We start from the raw sequence: 25716 nt of genomic DNA, 5'->3' as shown, positions 1-25716 counted from the left end.
TATTAATGGTATCTGTTGCTTTTATACATGTCTTCCTACTCGAAAGTCATCTTTATTCTCGCTCGAAAAACTCCTGTGGCTTATTTTTCAAATTGTTATGTTTCGTTTCCAAATGCCTGCGCAAGAGTGAAGGTTTCCCCCGAGAGAGAAACGGTTAAGGTGATTGGATGTTAATTATTTCACTAGGCTTCCTGTATTTGACATTGTGTTGTTATTTCGCTAAACACTATTTTTGGCAGTGAAACGAGGCTAGTCAGACGAGAAAAAAAACTCACCCAAATGTATAGCATTGAAAAATATAAATGTACCCGTTGAAAATGTGAAGTATTATTATTATTATTTATTTTTAAATGTGAATCACATTATTTGGCGTATCCCCGACGACATTGTGCGTACCCCAGTTTGGGAATACCTGGTGTAGATTGATGAGAGAAACAATTTTTTAAATCAATTTTAGAATAACGTAACAAAATGTGGAAAAAGTAAATGTGTCTGAATACTTTCCGAATGCACTGATATACAGTTGAAGTAGGAAGTTACATACAACTTAGCCAAATACATTTAAACTCAGTTTCACAATTCCTGACATTTGATCCTAGTAAAAATTCCCTGTCTTAGGTCAGTTAGAATCACCACTTCATTTTAAGAATGTGAAATGTCAGAATAATAGTAGAGAGAATTATTTATTTCAGCTTTTATTTCTTTCATCACATTCCCATTGGGTTAGAAGTTTGCATACACTCAATTAGTATTTGGTAGCATTGCCTTTAAATTGTTTAACTTGGGTCAAACGTTTCAGGTAGCCTTCCACAAGCTTCCAACAATAAATTGGGTGAATTTTGACCAATTCAGCCTGACAGAGCTGGTGTAACTGAGTCAGGTTTGTAGGCCTCCTTGCTCACACACGCTTTTCAGTTCTGCCAACAAATTTTCTATAGGCTTGAGGTCAGGGCTTTGTGATGGCCACTCCAATACCTTTACTTTGTTGTCCTTAAGCCATTTTGCCACAACTTTGGAAGTATGCTTGGGGTCATTGTCCATTTGGAAGACCCATTTGCGACCAAGTTTTAACTTCCTGACTGATGTCTTGAGATGTTGATTCAATATATCCACGTAATTTTACTTCTCATGATGCTATCTATTTTGTGAAGTTCACCAGTCCCTCCTGCAGCAAAGCACCACCACAACATTATGCTGCCACCCCCGTGCTTCACGGTTGGGATGGTGTTCTTTGGCTTGCAAGTCTCCCCCTTTTCTTCCAAACATAACGATGGTCATTATGGCCAAACAGTTCTATTTTTGTTTCATCAGACCAGAGGACATTTGTCCAAAAAGTATGATTTTTGTCCCCATGTGCAGTTGCAAACCGTAGTCTGGCTTTTTTATGGCGGTTTTGGAGCAGTGGCTTTTTCCTTGCTGAGCGGCCTTTCAGGTTATGTCGATATAGGACTCGTTTTACTGTGGATATAGATACTTTTGTACCTGTTTCCTCCAGCATCTTTACAAGGGCCTTTGCTGGTATTCTGGGATCGATTTGCACTTTTCGCACCAAAGTATGTTCATCTCTAAGAGACAGAACGCGTCTCCTTCCTGAGCAGTATGACGGCTGCATGGTCCCATGGTGTTAATACTTGCATACTATTGTTTGTACAGATGAACGTGGTACCTTCAGGCATTTGGAAATTGCTCCCAAGGATGAACCAGAATTGTGGAGGTCTACAATTTCTTTTCTGAGGTCTTGGCTGATTTCTTTTGATTTTCCCATGATGTCAAGCAAAGAGGCACTGAGTTTGAAGGTAGGCCTTGAAATATATCTGCAGGTACACCTCCAATTGACTCAAATGATATCAATTAGCCTATCAGAAGCTTCTAAAGCCAAGACATTTTGTGGAATTTTCCAAGCTGTTTAAAGGCACAGTCAAATTAGTGTATGTAAACGTCTGACCTACTGGAATTGTGATACAGTAAATTATAAGTGAAATAATCTGTTTGTACACAATTGTTGGAAAAATTAAATGTCTCATGCACAAAGTAGATGTCCTAACCGACTTGCCAAAACTATAGTTTGTTAACAAGAAATTTGTGGAGTGGTTAAAAAAAATAGTTTTAATGACTCCAACCTAAGTGTATGTAAACTTCCAACTTCAACTGTGTGTGTATATATATATATATATATTTTTTTATTATATTTACCAGTGGTGTAAGATAAATTGAAATAAAAAAATAGAGTTTACGTCCAAAATGGCATCCTATTCCGTTTTTAGTGCTCTACTTTTGACCAAAGCCCCATGGGTCCTGATCAAAAGTAGTGCACTATACAGGAAATAGGGTGCCATTTAGTTTGCAACCACTACCTGTTCTCTGAAGAAGCTAGTAGTCAGGGTGTAGAGGATAGGGTTCAGGGCACTGTTGATGGGTAATATAAAGATCACCACCCAGGATGAGATGGTACCTGGAGGGGGAGAGAGAGAGAGGGAGTTAGAGGTGTGTGCATGTGGGGTGGGATGGTGTGTGTTGTGTCCTTGTGTATTACCTGCAGTGTTGGGGAGTAGTGAATTTCATGTAGGTCAACTAGTAATTTAACTTTGTTTTGCGTTAGCTTGGTGGTAGTTGAACTCAATTCAAATCCAGGTAGTGTTTCCACTAGTTAATTGCTTTTTTTTCTTCCATGTAGCGGTATAGCTAACTACTGGAACTATACACTACTCTTTTACCATGTAGCGGTGTAGCTAACTACTGGAACTACACACTACTGTTTTACCATGTAGCGGTGTAGCTAACTACTGGAAATACACACTACTCTTTTACCATGTAGCGGTGTAGCTAACTACTGGAACTACACACTACTCTTTTACCATGTAGCGGTGTAGCTAACTACTGGAACTACACACTACTGTTTTACCATGTAGCAGTGTAGCTAACTACTGGAACTACACACTACTCTTTTACCATGTAGCGGTGTAGCTAACTACTGGAACTACACACTACTGTTTTACCATGTAGCAGTGTAGCTAACTACTGGAACTACACACTACTCTTTTACCATGTAGCGGTGTAGCTAACTACTGGAACTATACACTACTGTTTTACCATGTAGCGGTGTAGCTAACTACTGGAACTACAAACTATTGTTTTACCATGTAGCGGTGTAGCTAACTACTGGAACTACACACTATTGTTTTACCATGTAGCGGTGTAGCTAACTACTGGAAATACACACTACTGTTTTACCATGTAGCGGTGTAGCTACTTACTGGAACTACACACTACTCTTTTACCATGTAGCGGTGTAGCTAACTACTGGAACTACACACTACTGTTTTACCATGTAGCGGTGTAGCTACCTACTGGAACTATACACTACTTTTTTCACAAAAATAAAATAAAATAAAATATGGGTGAAGTAGGCAATCATTGCCTTTCTTTTTAGGCATCAGACCAGCCTAATTCTCACTTGAAACATCCTTTTGTGTTTAATTCCTATGGTCACAAACTCCAACCTCCACACAGTTGTCACTGACTAGTTGGATATTCATTTCCTACTGAGCAAACAATTTATGTATTACAGCATTCTTTAAATACATATTTTATCACGTTTTTGCTTGGCAGATCTTTTTATTTTATTGACATTGGTCAATATAGCTCATAAATGCAACTGATTATTTCAACTTGTTTTGTGTTCTACTTGTAGCCCTGGTTGTCCTGAAAATAAAATTGTAAAACTCTTCATTGTGAGGCAGATTTTTGCTGGGGTCATCAAGCCTGATGTTAATAGGCTTTTAACATATGACCCCAAAGTGATCTGTTGTTACAATTTATAGTCTATGACATTTCCGATTTACATATGATCATTTTTCACTAATTAGTTTTAAAGGAACTTTAGTTAAGTAAACTACACTGCTCAAAAAATAAAGGGAACACTTAAACAACACAATGTAATTCCAAGTCAATCACACTTCTGTGAAATCAAACTGTTCACTTAGGAAGCAACACTGATTGACAATAAATTTCACATGCTGTTGTGCAAATGGAATAGACAACAGGTGGAAATTATAGGCAATTAGCAAGACACCCCTAATAAAGGAGTGGTTCTGCAGGTGGGGACCACAGACCACTTCTCAGTTCATATGCTTCCTGGCTGATGTTTTGGTCACTTTTGAATGCTGGCGGTGCTTTCACTCTAGTGGTAGCATGTGACGGAGTCTACAACCCACACAAGTGGCTCAGGTAGTGCAGCTCATCCAGGATGGCACATCAATGCGAGCTGTGGCAAGAAGGTTTGCTGTGTCTGTCAGCGTAGTGTCCAGAGCATGGAGGCGCTACCAGGAGACAGGCCAGTACATCAGGAGATGTGGAGGAGGTCGTAGGAGGGCAACAACCCAGCAGCAGGACCGCTACCTTCTCCTTTGTGCAAGGAGGAGCAGGAGAAGCACTGCCAGAGCCCTGCAAAATGACCTCCAGCAGGCCACAAATGTGCATGTGTCTGCTCAAACGGTCAGAAACAGACTCCATGAGGGTGGTATGAGGGCCCGACGTCCACAGGTGGGGGTTGTGCTTACAGCCCAACACCGTGCAGGACGTTTGGCATTTGCCAGAGAACACCAAGATTGGCAAATTCGCCACTGGCGCCCTGTGCTCTTCACAGATGAAAGCAGGTTCACACTGAGCACGTGACAGACGTGACAGAGTCTGGAGACGCCGTGGAGAACGTTCTGCTGCTTGCAACATCCTCCAGCATGACCAGTTTGGCGGTGGGTCAGTCAAGGTGTGGGGGGGCATTTCTTTGGGGGGCCGCACAGCCCTCCATGTGCTCGCCAGAGGTAGCCTGACTGCCATTAGGTACCGAGATGAGATCCTCAAACCTCTTGTGAGACCATATGCTGGTGCGGTTGGCCCTGGGTTCCTCCTAATGCAAGACAATGCTAGACCTCATGTGGCTGGAGTGTGTCAGCAGTTCCTGCAAGAGGAAGGCATTGATGCTGTGGACTGGCCCGCCCATTCCCCAGACCTGAATCCAATTGAGCACATCTGGGACATCATGTCTCGCTCCCTCCACCAATGCCACATTGCTCCACAGACTGTCCAGGAGTTGGCGGATGCTTTAGTCCAGGTCTGGGAGGAGATCCCTCAGGAGACCATCCGCCACCTCATCAGGAGTATGCCCAGGCGTTGTAAGGAGGTCTTACAGGCACGTGGAGGCCACACACACTACTGAGCCTCATTTTGACTTGTTTTAAGGACATTACATCAAAGTTGGATCAGCCTGTAGTGTGGTTTTCCACTTTAATTTTGAGTGTGACTCCAAATCCAGACCTCCATGGGTTGATAAATTGGATTTCCATTGATTATTTTTGTGTGATTTTGTTGTCAGCACATTCAACTATGTAAAGAAAAAAGTATTTAATAAGATTATTTATTTCATTCAGATCTAGGATGTGTTGTTTAAGTGTTCCCTTTATTTTTTTGAGCAGTATATATTTTTCATAGGGGTAGCTTTAGTGTAGCATAACTTCTGTGGAAACTAATTAATTGATAGTTTACCCAGCTATCTTTTCAGAGTAGCTTCCCCAACAATGATTACCTGGTAACTCAACCTGCAACAGGGACAGTATTTACCTGGTATCTCGACCTGCAACAGGGACAGTATTTACCTGGTATCTCGACCTGCAACAGGGACAGTATTTACCTGGTATCTCGACATGCAACAGGGACCGTATTTACCTGGTATCTTGACCTGCAACAGGGACAGTATTTACCTGGTATCTCGACCTGCAGCAGGGACAGTATCTTGACCAGGAAGATGGGGATCCAGCAGAGGGCGTCAGAGAAGACGATGAAGAAGAACCTGTTAGCTACAGCCACGTCTCTGTGTAGCCTGCTCCTCAGGTCTGTAACAGAACAACATGTTAGCTACAGCCATGTCTCTGTGTAGCCTGGTCCTCAGGTCTGTAACAGAACAGCCTGTTAGCTACAGTCAGGTCTCTGTGTAGCCTGCTCCTCAACAAAGCATCAACTACAAATAATATTCAAGTAAGAGATTGTTTACTTTTTACAAGAGGGTTCAGGTAGTTCACTTGTGGTCTTCCTTTACAGTGCCTTCAGAAAGTATTCACACCCCTTGACTTTACAGGACCTTCAGAAAGTATTCACACCTCTTGACCTATTCCACATTTTGTTGTGTTCAGCTTGAATTTAAAATAGATAAAATTAAGATTTTGTGTCACTTGCCTACACACAATGCCCCATAATGTCAAAGTGGAATTATGTTTTTAGAAATGTTTACAAATTCCTTAAAAATTAAAAGCTGAAACCTATTGAGTCAATAAGTATTCAACCTCTTTGTTATGGCAAGCCTAAGTTCAGGAGTAAAAATGTGCTTAACAAGTCACATAATAAGTTGCATGGACTAACTCTGTGTGCAATAGTGTTTAACATGATTTTTGAATTACTTCACCAGTGAATTTCAAACACATAGTAAACGACAAAAGCAGACATTGAATATCCCTTTGAGCATGGTGAAGTTATTAATTACACTTTGGAAGCTGAATCAATACAACCAGTCACTACAAAGATACAGGCGTCCTTCCTAACCGAGTTGCCGGAGAGGAAGGAAACCGCTAAGTGATTTTATCATGAGGCCAATGACTTTAAATCAGTTACAGAGTTTAGTGGCTGTGACAGGAGAAAACTGAGGATGGATCAACAACATTGTGGTTATTCCACAGTATAAATCTAAATGACAGAATGCAAAGGAGGACGGTTGTACAGAATTTAAAAAAATCCTAAACATGCACCCTGTTTGTAATAAGGCACAAAAGTCAGACTGCTAAAAAAATTGGCTAAGAAATGTACTTTATGTCCAGAATACAAAGCATTATGTTGGGGCAAATCCAACACAACACATCCCTGAGTACCACTCTTCATACAGTATTTTCAAGCATGGTGGTGGCTGCATCATGTTATGGGTATGTTTGTCATCGGCAAGGACTTTGGAGTTTTTTAGGATAAAAATAAACGGAATAGAGCTAAGCACAGGCAAAATCCTACAGGAAAACCTGGTTCAGTCTGCTTTCCAACAGACACTGGGGGACAAATTCACCTTTCAGCAGGACAATAACCTAAAACACAAGGTTCGTTCCTACACACATTGAGTCACGTGGCCGTGGCTTGCGAGATAAAGCAGGCACACAGGTATTGAGGCATTCAGTTACTGTTTTACGGAACGTCAGAATGGGCAAAACGAGTGACCTAAGCGACTTTGACCGTGGTATGATCTTCGGTGCCAGGCGTGCCGGTTCCAGTATCTCAGAAACGGCCATCCTCCTGGGATTTTCACGCACAACAGTGTCAAGGGTTTACCGAGAATGCTGCTACAAACAAAAAAACATCCAGTCAGCGGCAGTCCTGGGGACAAAAACTGCTAGTTGATGAGAGGTGGAAGGAGAATGGCAAGAATAGGCAAGAATCGGTGGGCCACAAACAGGCAGATAACGGCGCAGTACAAAACTGGGGCAGAATCTTGGTACCAAATGTCGTTGTTCCTTGTCACGGATGGGCTATTGCAGCAGATGACCACACTGGGCTCCACTCCTATCAGCTAAAAACAAGAAGTGGCTCCAGTAGAAAAACATCACCTGGTCCGACGAATCCTGGTTCCTGTTGCGTCATGCTGATGACAGAGTCAGAATTTGGTGTAAACAGCATGACTCAGAGGTTGGTGGCACCTTAATTGGGGAGAATGGACTGGTGGTAATGACTGGAGCGGAATCAGTGGAATGGAATCAAATTTATCAAACAAATGGTTTCTAGGTGTTTGTTGCCATTCCATTTGCTCCGTTCCGGCCATTACTATGAGCCGTTCCCCTCAGCAGCCTCCACTGGCATGAGTCCATGGCCCCATCCTGCCTGGTGTCAACTGGCCATTGAGTGTACACATTGATTGCTCTAAATGTTGAAAATCCGTAGGCAAGGGAGAGAAACAAAATGGTGCAGTTTAAGGTAATGTGGCGGAGTGTGATGCGGGCGCTGGAGAAGGGGGTGTGAGCTGGTGGGTCTGGGCAGGGTGACGTCGTTGATGTTTGCTTGTGTTTGTATGTGTTTTTTGGAATTTATAAAAAAAAATGTTCCTGAGTGGCATAGTTACAGTTTGACTTCAATCGGCTTAGAAATCTATGGCAAGACTTGGAAATGGCTGTCTAGCAATGATCAACAACCAACATGATTGAGCTTGAATATTTTTTGTATAATAATGTGCAAATATTGTACAATCCACGTGTACAAAATTGCTTAGAGACTTACCCAGAAAGACTCACAGCTGTAATCGCTGTCAACGGTGATTCGAACACTCTCAGGAGTGTGAATACTTATGTAAATGAGATATTTCTGTATTTAAATTTTTAATAAATGTGCAAAAATGTCTAAAAACACATTTTCACTTTGTCATTATGGGATATTGTGATGTATGGGGTATTGTGATGTCATTATGGGATATTGTGAAGTCATTATGGAATATTGTGAAGTCATTATGGGATATTGCAATGTCATTATGGGGTATTGTGATGTCATTATGGGGTATTGTGATGTCATTATGGGGTATTGTGATGTCATTATGGGGTATTGTGTGTAGATGGGTGAGAAAAACATATATTTAATCCATTTTGAATTCAGGCTGTAACACAACATGTGGAATAAGTCCAGAGGTATGAATACTTTCTGAAAGCACTGTACCTGTAGCGTTTATTCCAGTCTTATAGATGGAGTAGAACATGGAGGAGTAGGAGAACACTATCACCAGGAAGGCTACCAGGTTCAGACCTATGGAGACACACACACACACACACACACACACACACACACACACACACACACACACAGTGCAGAATAAATACACGCACACACAGAGGGAGACACACAGTGCAGATTTAACACACACACTCGTTAAAGGAGAACACTATTAACAGGAATGCTAACAGTTTCAGACCCATAGAGATTTTAGATATTTAGAAACCCTTTAATTGCACAATTCAGAGAGAGCGATGGAGAAGGAGCGCGAGAGAGAGAGATACACATGTGCATGACAGAAATACATGCAGGCTGGCAGGCACACAAACACACACACACACACACACACACACACACACACACACACACACACACACACACACACACACACACACACACACACACACCGACACACCGTACCAAGGAAAATTCCGATAGAGTATCCTTTAGCAGTGGGTTTCTCCTGTCTGTCAGAGTGTAGGGGGAAGCAGACCCCGTTGCGACCATAGTAGTTCCCAAACAGATCGTCGTTCAGCAAGGGAACCACAGCGATGATGAACCCCAGCACCCAGATCGACACTAGCACCACCTGGTGGGGAGGGATGGTACAAAATACTGTCTATAGGCCCTATAGCACGGTATTCACATCTTACCCTGGAGGTCCAGACTACTGCTGGTTTTTTGTTCTACCTGATAAAGTGTCCCAGGTCTAAATCAGTGCCTGATTAAAGGGAAAGAATGAAAAGAAGCATTTGAGGTCCAGAGTTGGAATTGAAGGGATAAAATGTGACCGACTGGCTCAAACCAGGGGCAGCAGGTAGCCTAGTAGTTAGAGCGCTGGGCCAGTAACTGAAAGATTGCTGGATCGAATCCCCGAGCTGACAAGGTAAAAATCTGTTCTGAACAAGGCAGTTGACCCACTGTTCCAAGTGGGTTGTCATTGTAAATAAGAAATTCTTCTTAACTGACTTGCCTAGTTAAATTGATAATGTGTTTTTTACTTTTTATAAAAGTAGAGACTCAGAGCTAGAAAATGCTATATCACACACTACAGTTGAGGAACAATGGGAAAGAAAAATGTATAACTTTGTAACCCCACGTTTTGAGAAAATGGCCCTTGAATGTGATACTGGAGAGCTCTTCTTTGCCTACACCCATTTAGCATCATTCACACCCTCTTAAGCCTTAGCCCCACCCATCTCTTTAAGGATTCACATGTGAGGTCATGTGCTAAACATAGTGAGTACAGTAGTGTACAAAACAACCAAAGATTATGACTAAATGCTGGTTTATACTACATCTATCGACATGTCTGTAGACAGTTGTCGTAGTGACATCCTGAACATTCTATTGACATCTGACATCAAACTTGCCAATGTCGTTATGAAAAAGTATAAACACAAAAATGACAGGCTGCATGACATCAGCAGCCTGGTGTTCCAAAATATCATAACATCACAACATATCATAACACCAATAAGTCCATCTATTTCAAAATGTATTTAGTATATGTCAATCTAGTAAAACAGGCAACTAAAAGCAAATTTCTAAACAATGGTTTGGTTTGTTTCTAGCTTGTTAGCTAGCTAGTTAGCTAAGATTAAGTTAGCTGGCTAGCCAGTTCAAATAATGACTGTATCATATAGCTGACAGCATCTTAACTTTAGCAAACTTGATTCATTATTACAGGAATATAAACTCACAACAAGATCATTATTTACAAGTTAATGGCGACCTAATTACAGAAAATAGGATGTGAGTGTGACAAAATAAAAGCAGGGCATTCTACTGGAGAATTTTAAAACTTGGACACTGTCTCATATCCTATTTGACTTTGATGCAGGTCATATTGTTCTTCACATTACCGTCTCTGGTAAACACACACTATATCTAATCAAATTAAAGTTTATTTGTCACATGCACAGGATACAGAAAGTGTAAAGGGTACAGTAAAATGGTTACTTGCATAATGGAGTCTTTTGTTTAGATATGTAGCTAGCTAGCTAAACAATTAACCATAATCCCAACTCATGTTACTACCCTGCAGGTAGCTAAAGCTAACCAACAAGGTTCAATGTTAGCTAGCTGGCTAACGTTAGGCCATAAACTAGCAATGCAAATGGCTCTGGGTTACAAATAATATTCCTACACAGATCATACATGTAACGTTAGCAAGCGAGCCAGCTAGCTAGCTAACAGTATGCATTACCTTGCAATGAAAACGACTTTGTCAAAATTAGAAACTTCTAATATCTGAAAATGTAGCTAGCTAGACTCTCTTACCCTTATACATGTATGAACGCTTCTCCCTCTCTGTCACGGATGCCATGGTTGCCCTTAGTTTGAAGATGTAATCCAGAGACAGGTGTTTTATACAACAGCCTTCTGTGTGTTCTCTTTTCGACTCCCTCTGCATATTTGCAATCAAATGGCAGAATTTCTCTCTTTAGCTATCATACTCTGCCTCCACCAGACATTCCACTGATTTCAAAACTCCATTAAGTAGAAAGCATTAGCAACACTTTTGCAGTTCTTCGTGATATCTTAAAAAAAAAATGTGTTAGAAAGGATGATCTACACATACTGAGCCCTACATGACAGACCAATCAGAACTCATCTCTCGGCATGTCCAGCCCAACCATTATCTCAGCCAATCATGGCTAGCGGGAAGGTTCCTGTCTTCTTCCAAGGCTAAACCAACTAGGCTCGTAATTTAACAATTGTATTCGTATTTCCAGATGGCATACATGTTTCTTATTAAGGTACATAAAAGTTCACATGTTCCAGAAAGCATTTCTGCCAAAAAAACACATTTTGATAAAAAAATATATGTTTACGTTGAAATGCATCTCTTGCCTAGTTTCCTGAACCAAGTCACAGATAGATCAACATAATTGTCACAGATGGTGCAGCAGTGTTTGTGTATAAAGTCACCAGCTGACAGACTCAGTCTGTAGTTTACCTGGTAATCAGATATATAACCTGATATTGCAGATGATGTAGTTTGTCCTGTTAAAGGAGGGCACAAGTAGTGTTATAAGCAGGCATAGTGTGACTCACCACAGTCTGTAGTTTACCAGGTCTCAGGTGGCTGAAGGGAAACACTATGACCAGGAACTTCTCCAGAGTCAGGTAGGTCAGCAGCAGAACTGATACCTGGAAGACAGCATTACAGTTACAAACATACACTTTGTCTGTCTCTGTCTCTCGACAGTCAGGTAGGTCAGCAACAAAACTGATATATGTAACATACAATATTACCGTTACAAACACACTCTCTCTCTCAGTGTCTCTCTCTCTTCCTAGTCAGATATATTAGAAACAGAACTGATACACCATTACAAGAGGTCAAGACAACTGATTCCTGTAGTAGAACAGTTGACTCTGTAGTAGAACAGTGGACTCTGTGGTAGAACAGTGGACTCTGTGGTAGAACAGTGGACTCTGTGGTAGAACAGTGGACTCTGTGGTAGAACAGTGGACTCTGTAGTAGAACAGTGGACTCTGTAGTAGAACAGTGGACTCTGTAGTAGAACAGTGGACTCTGTAGTAGAACAGTAGAGACTGTAGTAGAACAGTGGACTCTGTAGTAGAACAGTAGAGACTGTAGTAGAACAGTGGACTCTGTGGTAGAACAGTGGACTCTGTGGTAGAACAGTGGACTCTGTGGTAGAACAGTGGACTCTGTGGTAGAACAGTGGACTCTGTGGTAGAACAGTGGACTCTGTGGTAGAACAGTGGACTGTCAGTCTGTTTCTACTTTCTTGCCGACTATGGAATTGCCCTGCCAAACAGACCGGGACCTAATGAGTGACAATGATTTGGCATGATGGCACAAACAGACTGGGACTACTAGAACATCGTGATCCTCCAGACTTCTTCAGGGGAAACAGCTTGGGCTGCCAGTTGGGCTGCGTCCCAACTGGCACACCACATTGCACCCTAAAGTAGTGCACTACATTGAGGGTAGGTTACCATTTGGAACACTGACTCAGACATTTATTGGGAGAGGAAATATATTCAGGACATTGTGAGTTAGCCTGCAGACAGGACATGACGTTCTGGAAGAATCAGAATGAGAGCAGAGAAATATGTTAAAACTTCAGTCCGGAAAATGTAATTTATGTATGTAAACTGTCACCAATAACTATACTCATTGTACCTCTGAGGACTTTCTCTCCATCCACAGGTGTGTCTGTGTGTACGCGCGTGTTAACTCACCTCTGAGGAGAGCATAGCCAGGAATCCGATGGTTCGACATTCCACACTCTCCATCCACAGGAGAGCGTTACGATTGTACTCCCCTCGGAACTTCACGTCAAACACACCGACAAAGAACAGGTACACTCCCATCAGACAGTCTGCACCTGGGGAGAGCGAGAGAGAGAGAGAACTTTAATACATTCTCACTGACTGTACATATTTGTGATGGGTTCAAAGAGTTCAACATTGTATCTGGGTAGTTTGTCTTGTGTTGCGAGAGAGACGGTGAGAGAGAGAGCTAGAAATTAAAAAGGAAATAATCTTAACAGAGAAAAATGTCCTCCTTTTTGCTACCTATATTCCCCCACTAGAATCCCCATACTTTAATGAAGACGGATTCTCCATCCTAAATGGTGAGGTCAATCATGTCTATGCCCAGGGACATGTACTAGTATATGGGGTTGGATTCTGGGTTAAACGTGACAGAATAAACTTGGTTAAGCTTTTATTACTCTGAGAATTAGAACCTAACAATGGTGACCTAAATGCCAGAACTGGACAATAACCTGACACCTTCAGCACACAGGGACAAGCACCTACCTGGAGGTGACAGCATTCCTTCCCAAATATACCCCCCTGGACACAACTACGACAAAACAACCAACAAAAAATGGCTCACAACTCTTGCAGCTCTGTCACATGCAGGGTTAGTACATAGTCAATTGTAGGCTTTGAAGGGGACCCCTATGGTAGGTACACCTATAGCTCATCCCTTGGCAGTAGTTCTGTAGATTACTTTATCACTGACCTCAACCCAGAGTCTCTCAGAGCGTTCACAGTCAGCCCACTGACACCCTTTTCAGATCACAGCAAAATCACAGTCTACTTGAGCAAAGCAATTCTCAGTCATGAGGCATCAAAGCCAAAGGAACTGAATACTGTTAAGAAATGCTATGAAGGAAAGTAGTTTAGAAAGCTACCCCAAAAAACTATTGGGCAACAATAAATCCAATCCTTTTAGAGAATTTTCTGGACATAATGGTTTCACAGCAATAGTGAAGGTGTAAACTTGCATGTAGAAAGCCTAAACGGTATATTTGACCTTTTAGCTTTCTTAACAAATCAAAAAATGTGAAGCAGACAACCTAAAAAATGTATTACAACAATGACAAATGGTTAAAGGAAAAATGCTAAACCCTAAGAAAGAAATTGAGCAACCTATCCAACCAAAACCAGAGACCCAGAAAACCTGAGCCTACGCCTTCACTATGGTGAATCAATAAAACAATACAGAAATACACTACGGAAAAAGAAGGACCAGCACGTCAGAGATCAGCTCAATGTAATTGAAGAATCCATAGAATCTAACCTCTTCTGGGAAAATTGGAACAGACTAAGCAAACAACCATACGAAGTGTTATCTATCCAAAACGGAGATGTGTGGATAAACCACTTCTCCAATCTTTTTGGATTTATAACAAAGAACAAACAGCAAAAACATTTACATGATCAAATACAAAATCTTAGAATCAGCTATTAAAGACTACCAGAACCCACTGGATTCTCCAACTACATTGAACTACAGGACAAAATACAAACCCTCCAACCCAAAAAGGCCTGTGGTGTTGATGGTATCCTAAATTAAATGATAAAATATACAGACCACACATTTAAATTGGCTAAACTTTAACTCTTTAACATCATCCTCAGCTCTGGCATCTTCCCCAATATTTGGAACCAAGGACTGATCTCCCCAATACTGTGGGATATCCGTCAACAGCAACCTTGGGAAAATCCTCTGCATTATCATTAACAGCAAACTCCTATGTTTCCTCAGCGTAAACAACGTCCTGAGCAAATGTCAAATTGGCTTTTTACCGAATTACCATACAAAAGACCACATATTTACCTTGCTCACCCTAATTGACAAACAAACAAACCAAAACAAAAGTAAAGTCTTCTCCTGCTTTGCAGAACTCAATTTGGCATGAGGGTCTACTATATAAATTGATGGAGAGCGATGTTGGGGTAAAACATACAACATTATAAAATCCATGTACACAAACAACAAGTGTGCTGTTAAAACACACAGATTTCTTTCCTCAGGGTCATGCGGTGAGACAGGGATGCAGCTTGAGCCCCACCCTCTTCAACATACTGTGCCTACAGAAAGTCTACACCCCCTTGAACATTTTTCACATTTTGCTGCCTTAAAACGTAATTTTACCTGCAGATCTACACAACCTTCTCCACATTTTCAAAGTGAAAGAAAGTTATAGAACATTTTACAAATTAAGGAAAAAACAAAACAAAAAACAAAGATGTCTTGATTATGGATGTCATCATACCTCTTTTTCACATTAATACTTGGTGAAAGCACCTTTGGCAGCCATTACAACTGTCAATCACTTGGAATAATATTCTACCAACTTTGCACAACTCTCAGGGCAACATATATCCATTGTTTTTGTCAAAATTGCTCAAGCTTGTTAAATTTGGTTGGGAATCATTGATGTACAGCAATATTCAAACTTTGTCTCTGATTTTCAAACTAATTTAAGTCAGGACTGACACTAGACCCCTCAGGAACACTCAACAACTCATAGAAAGCCAGTTTGTTGTATCTTTTGCATTAGCATTTGTGTAATTGTCCCGTTGAAAAATACAACTTTAGCTAAGGGTTTTCAGAAGACTGAGGTGGGTTTTTCGGTAACTTTTTACCTGGGCTTTAATCAGTTCATATTTCTTCTGATCCTGACAAACTCCCCAGTCTCTGCCGATGACATGCATACACAACATGATGCTGCCATCACAATACTTAAAAATAGAGATGGTTTCACTTTGTGTTGTATTGGATTTGACCTAACTCTGTTGTTTTTAATTTAGGCCAAAAAGTTAATTTATTTTCCGTATTATCTAGCAGTATGTCATACAGGCCAGTAATATGGAGTGAAAGCAATGTTGTTGAGCCCTTTGTATTTTCAAGTATTGTGGTGGCAGCATCATGTTATGGGTATGCTTGTCACCAGCAGGGACTGGGGACTTTGTTAGGATCAAAATAATATGAAAGGAGCAAAGTCCAGGTAAAAAGTTAAATGAAAACCCACCTCAGTCTTCTGAAAAACCTAATCCTGGGATAGGGTTTTATTTTTCTGCGGGACAATTACACATTTTTATGCAAAGACACAACACAACCAAGTGATGTTGAATGTTCCTGAGTGGTCTAGTCTCAGTCGTGGCTTAAATCTACTTAAAAATAACTGAGACAAGGTTTAAATGTCCATTAATGATCCCCAACCAAATTTTCTGAAGGAATTTTGACAAAAACGATGGAAAGTATTGAGACCGCTTGACTTTTTCCACATTTTGTTACGTCACAGCCTTATTCAAAATGTATAAAATTATGTTTTCCTCATTAATCTACACACAATACCCCCACAATTACAAAGCCAAAACAGCTTTTCTGAAATTAATGCAAATTTATAAAAAAAATAATGCTACAAGCTTGGCACACTTGTATTTGGGGAGTTTCTCCCGTTCCTCTCTGCAGATCCTCTCAAGATCTGTCAGGTTGTATGGGGAGCGTCGCTGCACAGCTTTTTTCAGTTCTCTCCAGAGATTTTCGATCGGGTTCAAGTCCGGGCTCTGGCTTGGCCACTCAAGGACATTCAGAGACTTGTCCCAAAGGTACTCCTGCTGCCACCACCACATGCTGCCACCACCATGCTTTACTGTAGGGATGGTGCCAGGTTTCCTCCAGACGTGACGCTTAGGATTCAGGCCAAAGCGTTCAACCTTGGTTACATCAGACCAGAGAATCCTGTTTCTCATAGTCAGAGTCCATTAGGTGCCTTTTGGCAATCTCCAAGCGGGCTGTCATGTGCCTTTTACTGAGGAGTGGCTTCAATTGTGGGACCTTATATAGACAGGTGTGTGCCTTTCCAAATCATGTCCAATCAATTGAATTTACGACAAGGTGGACTCCAATCAAGTTGTAGAAACATGTCATGGATGATCAATGTAAACAGGATGCACCTGAGCTCAATTTCAAGTCTCATAGCAAAGGGTCTAAATACTTATGTAAATAAGGTATGTGTGTTTTTTATTATTAATAAAATAGCAACACATTTTTGCTTTGTCATTTTGGGGTATTGTGTGTAGATTGACGAGGAAAAAAACTATTGAATCCATTTTAGAATAAGCCTGTAATGTAACAAAATGTGGAAAAAGTGAAAGGGTCTGACTACTTTCCGAATGCACTGTACATCAATGATATACAGCAGCACCCAACACCACCCTACTAGAATCTGAAGTCAAATGTCTACTGTTTGCTGATGATCTGGTGCTTCTGACGCCAACTAAGGAGGGCCTACAGCAGCACCTCTTCTGCACAGATTCTGCCAGACCTTGGCCCTGACAGTAAATCTCAGTCATATAAAAATAATGGTGTTCCATCTGCCAGAACCACAAATACAAATTCCATCTAGACACCGTTGCCTTAGAGCACATCAGCACCACAGGTCAATTCCACAAAGCTGTAAATGATCTGAGAGACAAGGCAAGAAGGGCCTTCTACGCAATCAAAAGGAACATAAAATTCAACATCCCAATTAGGATCTGGCTAAAAATACTTTAATCAATTCTAGAACCCCTTTCCCTCTATGGTTGTGAGGTCTGGGGTCCACTCACGAACCAAAACGGGACAAACACCAAATTGAAACCCTGCATGCAGAATTTAGCAAAAACATATTCTGTGTACAACATTATACACCAAATAATGCATACAGAGCAGAACTACCTAAAAGCTAGCGATTCTCATACCTTCCATAACAAAGCCATCACCTACAGAGAGATGAACCTGGAGAAGAGCCCCCTCAGCCAGCTGGTCCTGGGTCTCTGTTCACAAACACAAACAGACCCCACAGAGCCCAGGACAGCAAAACAATTAGAACCAGCCAAATGATGAGAAAACAAAAAGATAACTACTGGACACATTGGATTTTTTAAACAGAGCAAACTGGAATGCTATTTGGCTCTAAACAGAGAGTACATATTGGCCAAATACCCGACCACTGTGAATGACCCAAAATTAAGAAAAGCTTTGAATATGTACAGACTCAGTGACCATAGCCCTTGCTATTGAGAGAAGTCGCTATAGGCAGACCTGGCTCTCGAGGGAAGACTGGCTATATGCCCACAAAATGAGGTGGAAACCGAGCTGCACTTTATTTATGTTCCCTTTCATTCTTCAACTATTTGCTTATTGTTACAACACTGTACATAGACAATAATATAAAATGTCTCTATTCTTTTGAAACTTTTGTGTGTAATGTTTACTGTTCATTTCTGATTGGTTATTTTACTTTTGTTTATTGTCTATTTCAGTTGCATTGGCAATGTAAACATACACAATTTATTAGGTACACCACACCCTTCACAAAAATGGTTCGCTCCTATAGACAATGAGTCATGTGGCCGTGGCTTGCTATATAGAGCAGAGAGACGGGCATCAAGGCATTCAGTTACTGTTCAATTGAACGTTAGAACGGGCAAAACGAGTGACCTAAGCAACTTTGACCATGGTACGATCATCGGTGCCAGGCTCACCAGTTCCAGTATCTCCGTAACGGCTGGTCTCCTGGGCAATAATATTTAGGGTTTACCGAGAACGGTGCAACAAACAAAAAGCATCCAGTCAGCGGCAGTCCTGTGGGCGAAAACAGCTTGTTGTTCAGAGATGTCGAAGGAGAATAGCAAGAATCGTGCAAGCTAACAGGCGGGCCACAAACAGTCAAATAATGGCGCAGTACAACAATGGTGTGCAGAATGGTTGGTCTTAGTCACGGATGGACTATTGTAGCAGACGACCTCACCGGGTTCCACTCCTATCAGCTAAAAACAACAAGAAGTGGGTCCAGTGGGCAGGCGATTCCCAACACTGGACAACTGAGGAGTGGAATAACATCCCCTGGTCCAATGAATCACGTTACCTGTTGTGTCATGCTAATGGCAGAGTCAGGATGTGGAGTAAACAGCATGAGTCCATGGCCCCATCCTGCCTGGTGTTAAACGGTACAGGCTGATGGAGGTGGTGGAATGTAGTGGGGAATGTTTTCCTGGAACACGTTAGATCCCTTGATACCAATTGAGCAACATTTCCATTCCAGAAGAACCGATACTAGACGGTGTAGCTGAGTATATGTTTCCCCAATCCAATAAAGCACTTTGGATATCATTGAATTGAGAGAGGGTGACAGAAAGATAAATAGAGGTTGGATTAGCAGCCAGGTTGCTCTAAATCAACTTTGAAATTCAATATTCAAATAAGAAATTTGAAATGGTTAATACTTTAACTTTTTTGGGGGGGCAATTTCATTTACTTTTAATACTTTCATATATTTCAAACCAAATAGCTTTTGGTTTGAAGTAGTATTTTACTGGGTGACTTTCAAGTATGACAATTGAGTACTTTTCCCACCACTGGGCGTAAGCCAGGGGCTCCGGGTCCATGGGCAGTTGTGTAGAGTAATGAAGTAGAAATACTTAAGTATATTTTTGGGGTATCTGTACTTTACTATTTATATTTCTAATAACTTTGACTTTTACTTCATTACATGACATTTTTTTTAAAGTATACATTTCCTCCCATACATTTCCCCTGACACCTTCATTACTCGCTACAAAATCAAATCAATCTGAAGCTGGAAGAAAACAACAAATCATGTTGGAAAAAAGAATCAAGCAACATTGGCGAGTCGACACACTCATGGGTGAACTTGTTTTGCAAGGCAGTAGGTCAACGACATGCAGAGTTGATCCAATCCTCATCAGTTTGGGCAAATCCAAGGGTCCTAAAGTGTAAACCCCCCCAACCCCACCAAGAGCCTGCCACTTGCAAAACATTAATCCACTCAGCAGCACTTTGCCCAAGAGTGTCCAAAATTGTACAATCATGTCTGACATCACTCTACCACCACCTCCTGACGAGGACGAACACCCTTGGCTGTATCCAAAATAAATGTTTTATTTTCTCGGGAATGAAGGATTCATCCAACCGGATGAAATGTCTGTTATGTTTACCAATCTAACTAAACTGACATGAGCTAACTAGCTTGTTAACAAGCTAGCTAACTAGTAGTTTCTGAATCTGGGCACATTTTAATCAGCTAACTTTAGTCTAGCCAAAGACCTGTTCTCTAAACATGTGGTTATCTAGCCATTTTATTCCTTGTGTTATTTGATAAAGATGTTCTTACCTAGCTAATTACTGTAGACTTAAGTTATTGACGTAACCTACTAGCTAGATCAATTAACATCGTTTTTTCCTCATTGTAATATTAAATGTTGGTCACAAACTCTCACTTTACTAATGTTGTTTAGAATTTTAAAATTAGGATCCTATACCTTAAGTATTTGGTGATGGTAGTTATCTAGCTAAGTAACTGTCTTTCTCTTTTCCTTTTTTAAAATTATTTCAGAAAAAGAATGTACACCTTCTTAAGAAGTATGGAGAACTTACGGCAAACACTCTGAAGAGAAAATATACCCCACCATCAAGCAGAGCACATTACTGAAGACAGTGTCTCAAAAATCCATCGACAAAGCTGTGGTCAAGTATGTGGTCCAAGGGCTCCTACCGTTCGCTATTGAACAAGAACCGTTCAGAGAGTTTGTCCAGGATCTGCAGCCTAACTTAAAACATCTTATCAAGGCCCCACTGTGCTCCAGGATTGATGAAGCCTCCAAGGAAATGAAGAAGGCGGTGACTGAGGCCATGAGAGGAGTTGACTACATCGCCACCACCACCGACTGCTGGTCTGGCAAGAAAACAGCCCACTGGATAGACCCTGACAGTTTCAACAGATGCTCTGCAGCCCTGGCCTGTAAACAGTTGAGAGGATTGCACACCTTTAATGTGTTGACAGGCACCCTAAATGACATCCATTCTGATTTTGAAATCCGAGTTAAGATTGTGAGATCAACAACAGACAACGGTTCTAACTTCTTGAAAGCGCTCCAAGTTTTTTGGAGAAGATGAAAACAACGAGACACTGGAAGCAGCGGGTGGTGAAGCAGCTCAGCAATGACAGAAAGATGGTGAAGAGAAACAATAGGAGAGTGAAGGAGTGGAGTTTGTTGATGTGGCAACGATCCTGAATGAAGATGATGGTTTTGAGTACCAGCTGATGCGCCTGGAATGCTACAAGGTGGAACTCATGGTTCATGGCTGTAGAAAGACTCCTGAGGATCGTCAAAGACAAAGGAGAGGAGGCCGTCAGTGTTCTCTGCACAGACTTCGAGGTTCCAATGTAAATAAGGATTATATATTATTTTGTCATAATTTAAGGTCTTGAATGTTGTCTAAATATGTTGAAGTGTTTCCTGACCCTTTGCTTGGGGACGAATAACTGTTTCACATGTTGTAGCCATACTGTCACGCCCTGACCTGAGAGAGCCTTTTTTTATGTCTCTATTTAGGTTTGGTTAGGGTGTGATTTGGGTGGGCATTCTATGTCCTTTTTTCTATGCTTTGTATTTCTTTGTTTTGGCCTGGTATGGCTCTCAATCAGGGACAGCTGTACATCGTTGTCGCTGATTGGGAGTCATACTTAGGCAGCCTGTTTTCCTTTGGGGTTTGTGGGTAGTTATTTTCAGTTTTGTACATTTTGTGACCTGACAGAACTGTTGGCTGTCGTTCATTTTCTTGTTTTGTTTGAAGTGTTTCTTATTATTAAATCATTAATATGAACACTCACCACCCTGCGCTTTGGTCCCCTTCTTCTACAGACGACAAGCGTTACAGAACTACCCACCACCAACGGACCAAGCAGCGTGGTATGGAGGAGCAGAGGGTTCAGGACTCGAGCCAGGGCGGATTGTGCCAGCTCAGCGCGTCTGGTCTCCAGTGCGCTGTTTCGGTCCAGGGTATCCTGCGCCGGCTCTGCGCACTGTGTCTCCGGGGTGCTGGGAAGGCTCAGTTCGTCCTATGCCTGCGCTCCGCCCGTGCCGGGGGGCGAAAGTGGGCATTGAGCCAAATGGAGAGGTGCGTGTAGCAAGCATCAGATCTCCAGTGCTCCCCCACAGCCCGGTTCAACCTGTGCCTGCGCTCTGGAGGGGCCGGGCTAGAGTGGGCATGCAGCCTGGAGGAGGGGTGTCAAGCCTACGCACCAGATCTCCAGTGCTCCCCCACAGCCCGGTCTATCCTGTGCTTCCTCCACGGAGCAGGCCTCCAGTGGGTCTCCCCAGCCTGGTGAATCCTGTGCCTCCTCCACGGACCAGGCCTCCAGTGGGTCTCCCCAGCCTGGTCTATCCCATGCCTCCTCCACGGACCAGGCCTCCAGTGGGTCTCCCCAGCCTGGTGAATCCTGTGCCTCCTCCACAGACCAGGCCTCCAGTGGGTCTCCCCAGCCTGGGGAATCCGCCGCCAGTCGCCCGCCTGTCCGGCGCCGCCAGAGTCGCCCTCCAGTCCAGGGCCCGCGGCGAGGGATCCCGCTCTAGAGGCACCACCAAAGTGGGGTGAGCCAGTGGTGGAGCGGGGTCTGCGTCCCGCTCCAGAGCAGCCACCACGGAGAGATGCCCACCCAGACCCTCCCCTATAGGTTCAGGTTTTGCGGCCGGAGTCTGCACCTTTGGGGGGGGGGGTACTGTCACGCCCTGCCTTGAGAGAGCCTTTTTTATGTCTCTATTTAGGTTTGGTCATGGTGTGATTTTAAATCATTAATATGAACACTAACCATGCTGCGCTTTGGTCCCCTTCTTCTACAGACGACAAGCGTTACACTTACACTAACATTGATCCATTTAGTCAACTACTCATCCAGCCATTGATTACTGTAGTTAAATCAGGTGAAATGGTTAGCGGTCCCCTTTGTAGGAAACACAGGATTATTATTATTCTTTTTCTTCATAGGTTCAATCCAGTTGAACTTGCCTTCCTCACAGAGTATGCTGCCACCATGAGCCCAGTCGCAAAGGCCATCAACATCCTGCAGGCTGAAATCAATGGGGTGGCTACTTTCAACTATCAACCTAGTGATCACAAAACTTGACCGAGTCAAGTTGTCCCTGAAGTGTTGTAAGCCTCTGGTGGATGCGCTACAACTGGGACTGAAGAAGCGTTTCACGACCCTGAGCTTATTGCAGCTGCATTCCTTCTCCAAAAAAAAACATAGACAAAGGATGACGCCACCATCAGAATGGGTAAGACAACATCTGTAAGCTGTCTCTGTGGCTGAACACACCCTTACCTGCCTCAGCTGCCTGTGAAAGGCTATTCAGCATTGCAGGACTTGTTTTCAGCCCCAGGAGAGCAAGGCTGGATTCCAGAAACTTTGAAAACCACCTTCAACTGAAGATGAACTGTAAATTCTTCAAGTAATAACAGCTTCACGCTAACAAGCCCAAGGACACGGATGCCTTATGCGTTTTTGTTAATTTATGTTTAAAATTCACAAGTTCTAGGTGTCCTTGTTACAAAGACATGACCTGACACCCGGATTTCTAATACAGTTCCATCAGTGGTGATGTCCTCATATTCCGACACTGAGGTTGTGTGCAGTTCTGTACATCCTTTCTTTTATTTGTATGTATTGGGTTCTATTATAGGATGTTGTTTCTAAAGCAAAGTGACAGTGATTGTAAGAGCTTACGTTTACTGGCTATATTCCTTCATTAAGGCATACTTCTATTTTGTCTGTAAGAGATATATTTTGAAGTGTTGCCTATTTGAGAATCCACATTATGAAAATAAAAAAAAATCTGAGCTCTTCTTGCATCCGTAAGACTGTGATAGAAAATGTACAAGATGATGTTATAATACTGTTTATGCATCGAATAGCTATGCTGAGTACTCTCTCATCTATGTCTGTGGGACTGAGTTGGGCCTCTGGGGCTTGAGCTGACATTTGATTTATTTACCTACAGCCTGCATTCCATAGACAAGATGTGGTGGATATAACTGAGATAGAGATAGCCTGGAGGAGTAGAACAAATCCCTTATTGTTCCTAATCATCCTAGCATCTGGGAAACTAAGCCAAGTTGGGGATTAAACAACACCAGGTGCAGATAACCACAAGATGAACCCAAGGTGACTTATGATGCCCCCCGATCTGCATGGGAGGGGTGGAACCAGCTATGACTAAGCATTTTTTGATCTACTATATAAGAACTCTGCATTGTCTGTAAGGTTAAGCTCTCTGCAACACACACTTCAGAGTGTGCGTTCGACCAGCTTATTATCAATTATTATTGCAATAATGAATCAATGTTAAATAAAGATTGATTGTTTGAATAATTGTCCAAATCTCTCTCAGTAAACATGAATTTACACGACAACTGTTACCTCTCAGAAAAGCTCAAACAAAATAAAAGTTCTGGCTGTTTTGCTTTTTGGATTTATGGCTCTTACGTTTCTTTTACTTTTGATATTTAAGTATATTTACCTTACGGCTATTATTTTTGATAGTTAAGTACAATTAATATCAGGTACTTTAATACTTTTACTCAAGTAGTATTCTAATGGGTGACTTTTACTTGAGTGATTTTCCAGTAACGTGTCTCCTTTAATCAAGTATGGCTTTTGGGTACTTTTTCCACCACTGTCCAAGGGTCTCGTGTTCAATCCCAATGCTAGGGACTTACGGTTTTGTATTTTCTTAACTTAACCACTAGGAATCAATGCCTTAACTTAACCATTAGGAATCAATGCCTCAATTTATCCATTAGGAATCAATGCCTCAATTTAACCATTAGGAATCAATACCTCAATTTAACCATTAGGAATCAATGCCTCAATTTAACCATTAGGAATCAATGCCTCAATTTAACCATTAGGAATCAATGCCTCAACTTAACCACTAGGAATCAATACCTCAATTTAACCATTAGGAATCAATGCCTCAATTTAACCATTAGGAATCAATACCTCAATTTAACCATTAGGAATCAATGCCTCAATTTAACCATTAGGAATCAATGCCTCAATTTAACCATTAGGAATCAATGCCTCAATTTAACCATTAGGAATCAATACCTCAATTTAACCATTAGGAATCAATGCCTCAATTTAACCATTAGGAATCAATACCTCAATTTAACCATTAGGAATCAATACCTCAATTTAAACATTAGGAATCAATACCTCAATTTAACCATTAGGAATCAATACCTCAATTTAACCATTAGGAATCAATGCCTCCATTTAACCATTAGGAATCAATACCTCAATTTAACCATTAGGAATCAATACCTCAATTTAACCATTAGGAATCAATACCTCAATTTAACCATTAGGAATCAATACCTCAATTTAAACATTAGGAATCAATGCCTCAATTTAACCGTGGAGATGTTGTTGTTTTAACCCTTTCCCAAATCTTAACCATTAACTTAACAATTTGCAATTGATTCTTAAACTTAACCTTAGAAATGTGACGTTTATGGAGAAAATTGTCAGATTCTGCAGTGAGACTGTGAGAGCTTGTTGGGATTAGACAGTGGTGTTATGACTTTCAAGATATGTCTCTCTGTCTTCAGGGAGGAACCATGCATATATAGAGAGAGAGACTGATATGAGAGATGGAGAGAGAGAGAGATGTGGAGAGAGATGTGGATAGAGATGAGAGATGGAGAGAGAGATGGAGAGAGATGTGAGATGGAGAGAGAGATGAAAAGCAGCATCTCTTGTATATTTTCTAGATGTAATGAAAGACACCACGTTCTTGTTTCAGGGG

The 25716-nt window shown here is 41.6% G+C and overlaps 1 protein-coding gene across 3 annotated transcripts in view; it reads right to left on the bottom strand.

The window, feature by feature from the left end:
- LOC115204619 (relaxin receptor 2-like) overlaps positions 1 to 25716 on the bottom strand; it is a 190960-nt gene that overhangs the window by 24178 nt on the left and 141066 nt on the right. For 2 of the 3 annotated variants that reach the window (XM_029770288.1, XM_029770286.1), the window contains exons 16-21: positions 13003 to 13148; positions 11842 to 11937; positions 9202 to 9370; positions 8728 to 8814; positions 5757 to 5888; positions 2355 to 2452 (exon numbers count right to left, since the gene is read on the bottom strand). In XM_029770288.1, coding sequence (XP_029626148.1) covers positions 2355 to 2452; positions 5757 to 5888; positions 8728 to 8814; positions 9202 to 9370; positions 11842 to 11937; positions 13003 to 13148 — 728 coding nt within the window. The remainder of the gene's footprint in view (positions 1 to 2354; positions 2453 to 5756; positions 5889 to 8727; positions 8815 to 9201; positions 9371 to 11841; positions 11938 to 13002; positions 13149 to 25716) is intronic. The other variant, XM_029770287.1, reaches the window with a different exon arrangement.

This window comes from Salmo trutta, chromosome 12 (genome assembly GCF_901001165.1).
Source record: "Salmo trutta chromosome 12, fSalTru1.1, whole genome shotgun sequence".
Lineage (NCBI taxonomy): Eukaryota > Metazoa > Chordata > Actinopteri > Salmoniformes > Salmonidae > Salmo > Salmo trutta.
The sequence above is the reverse complement of the archived record's forward strand: the minus strand, read 5'-3'. Positions and strand labels throughout refer to the sequence as shown.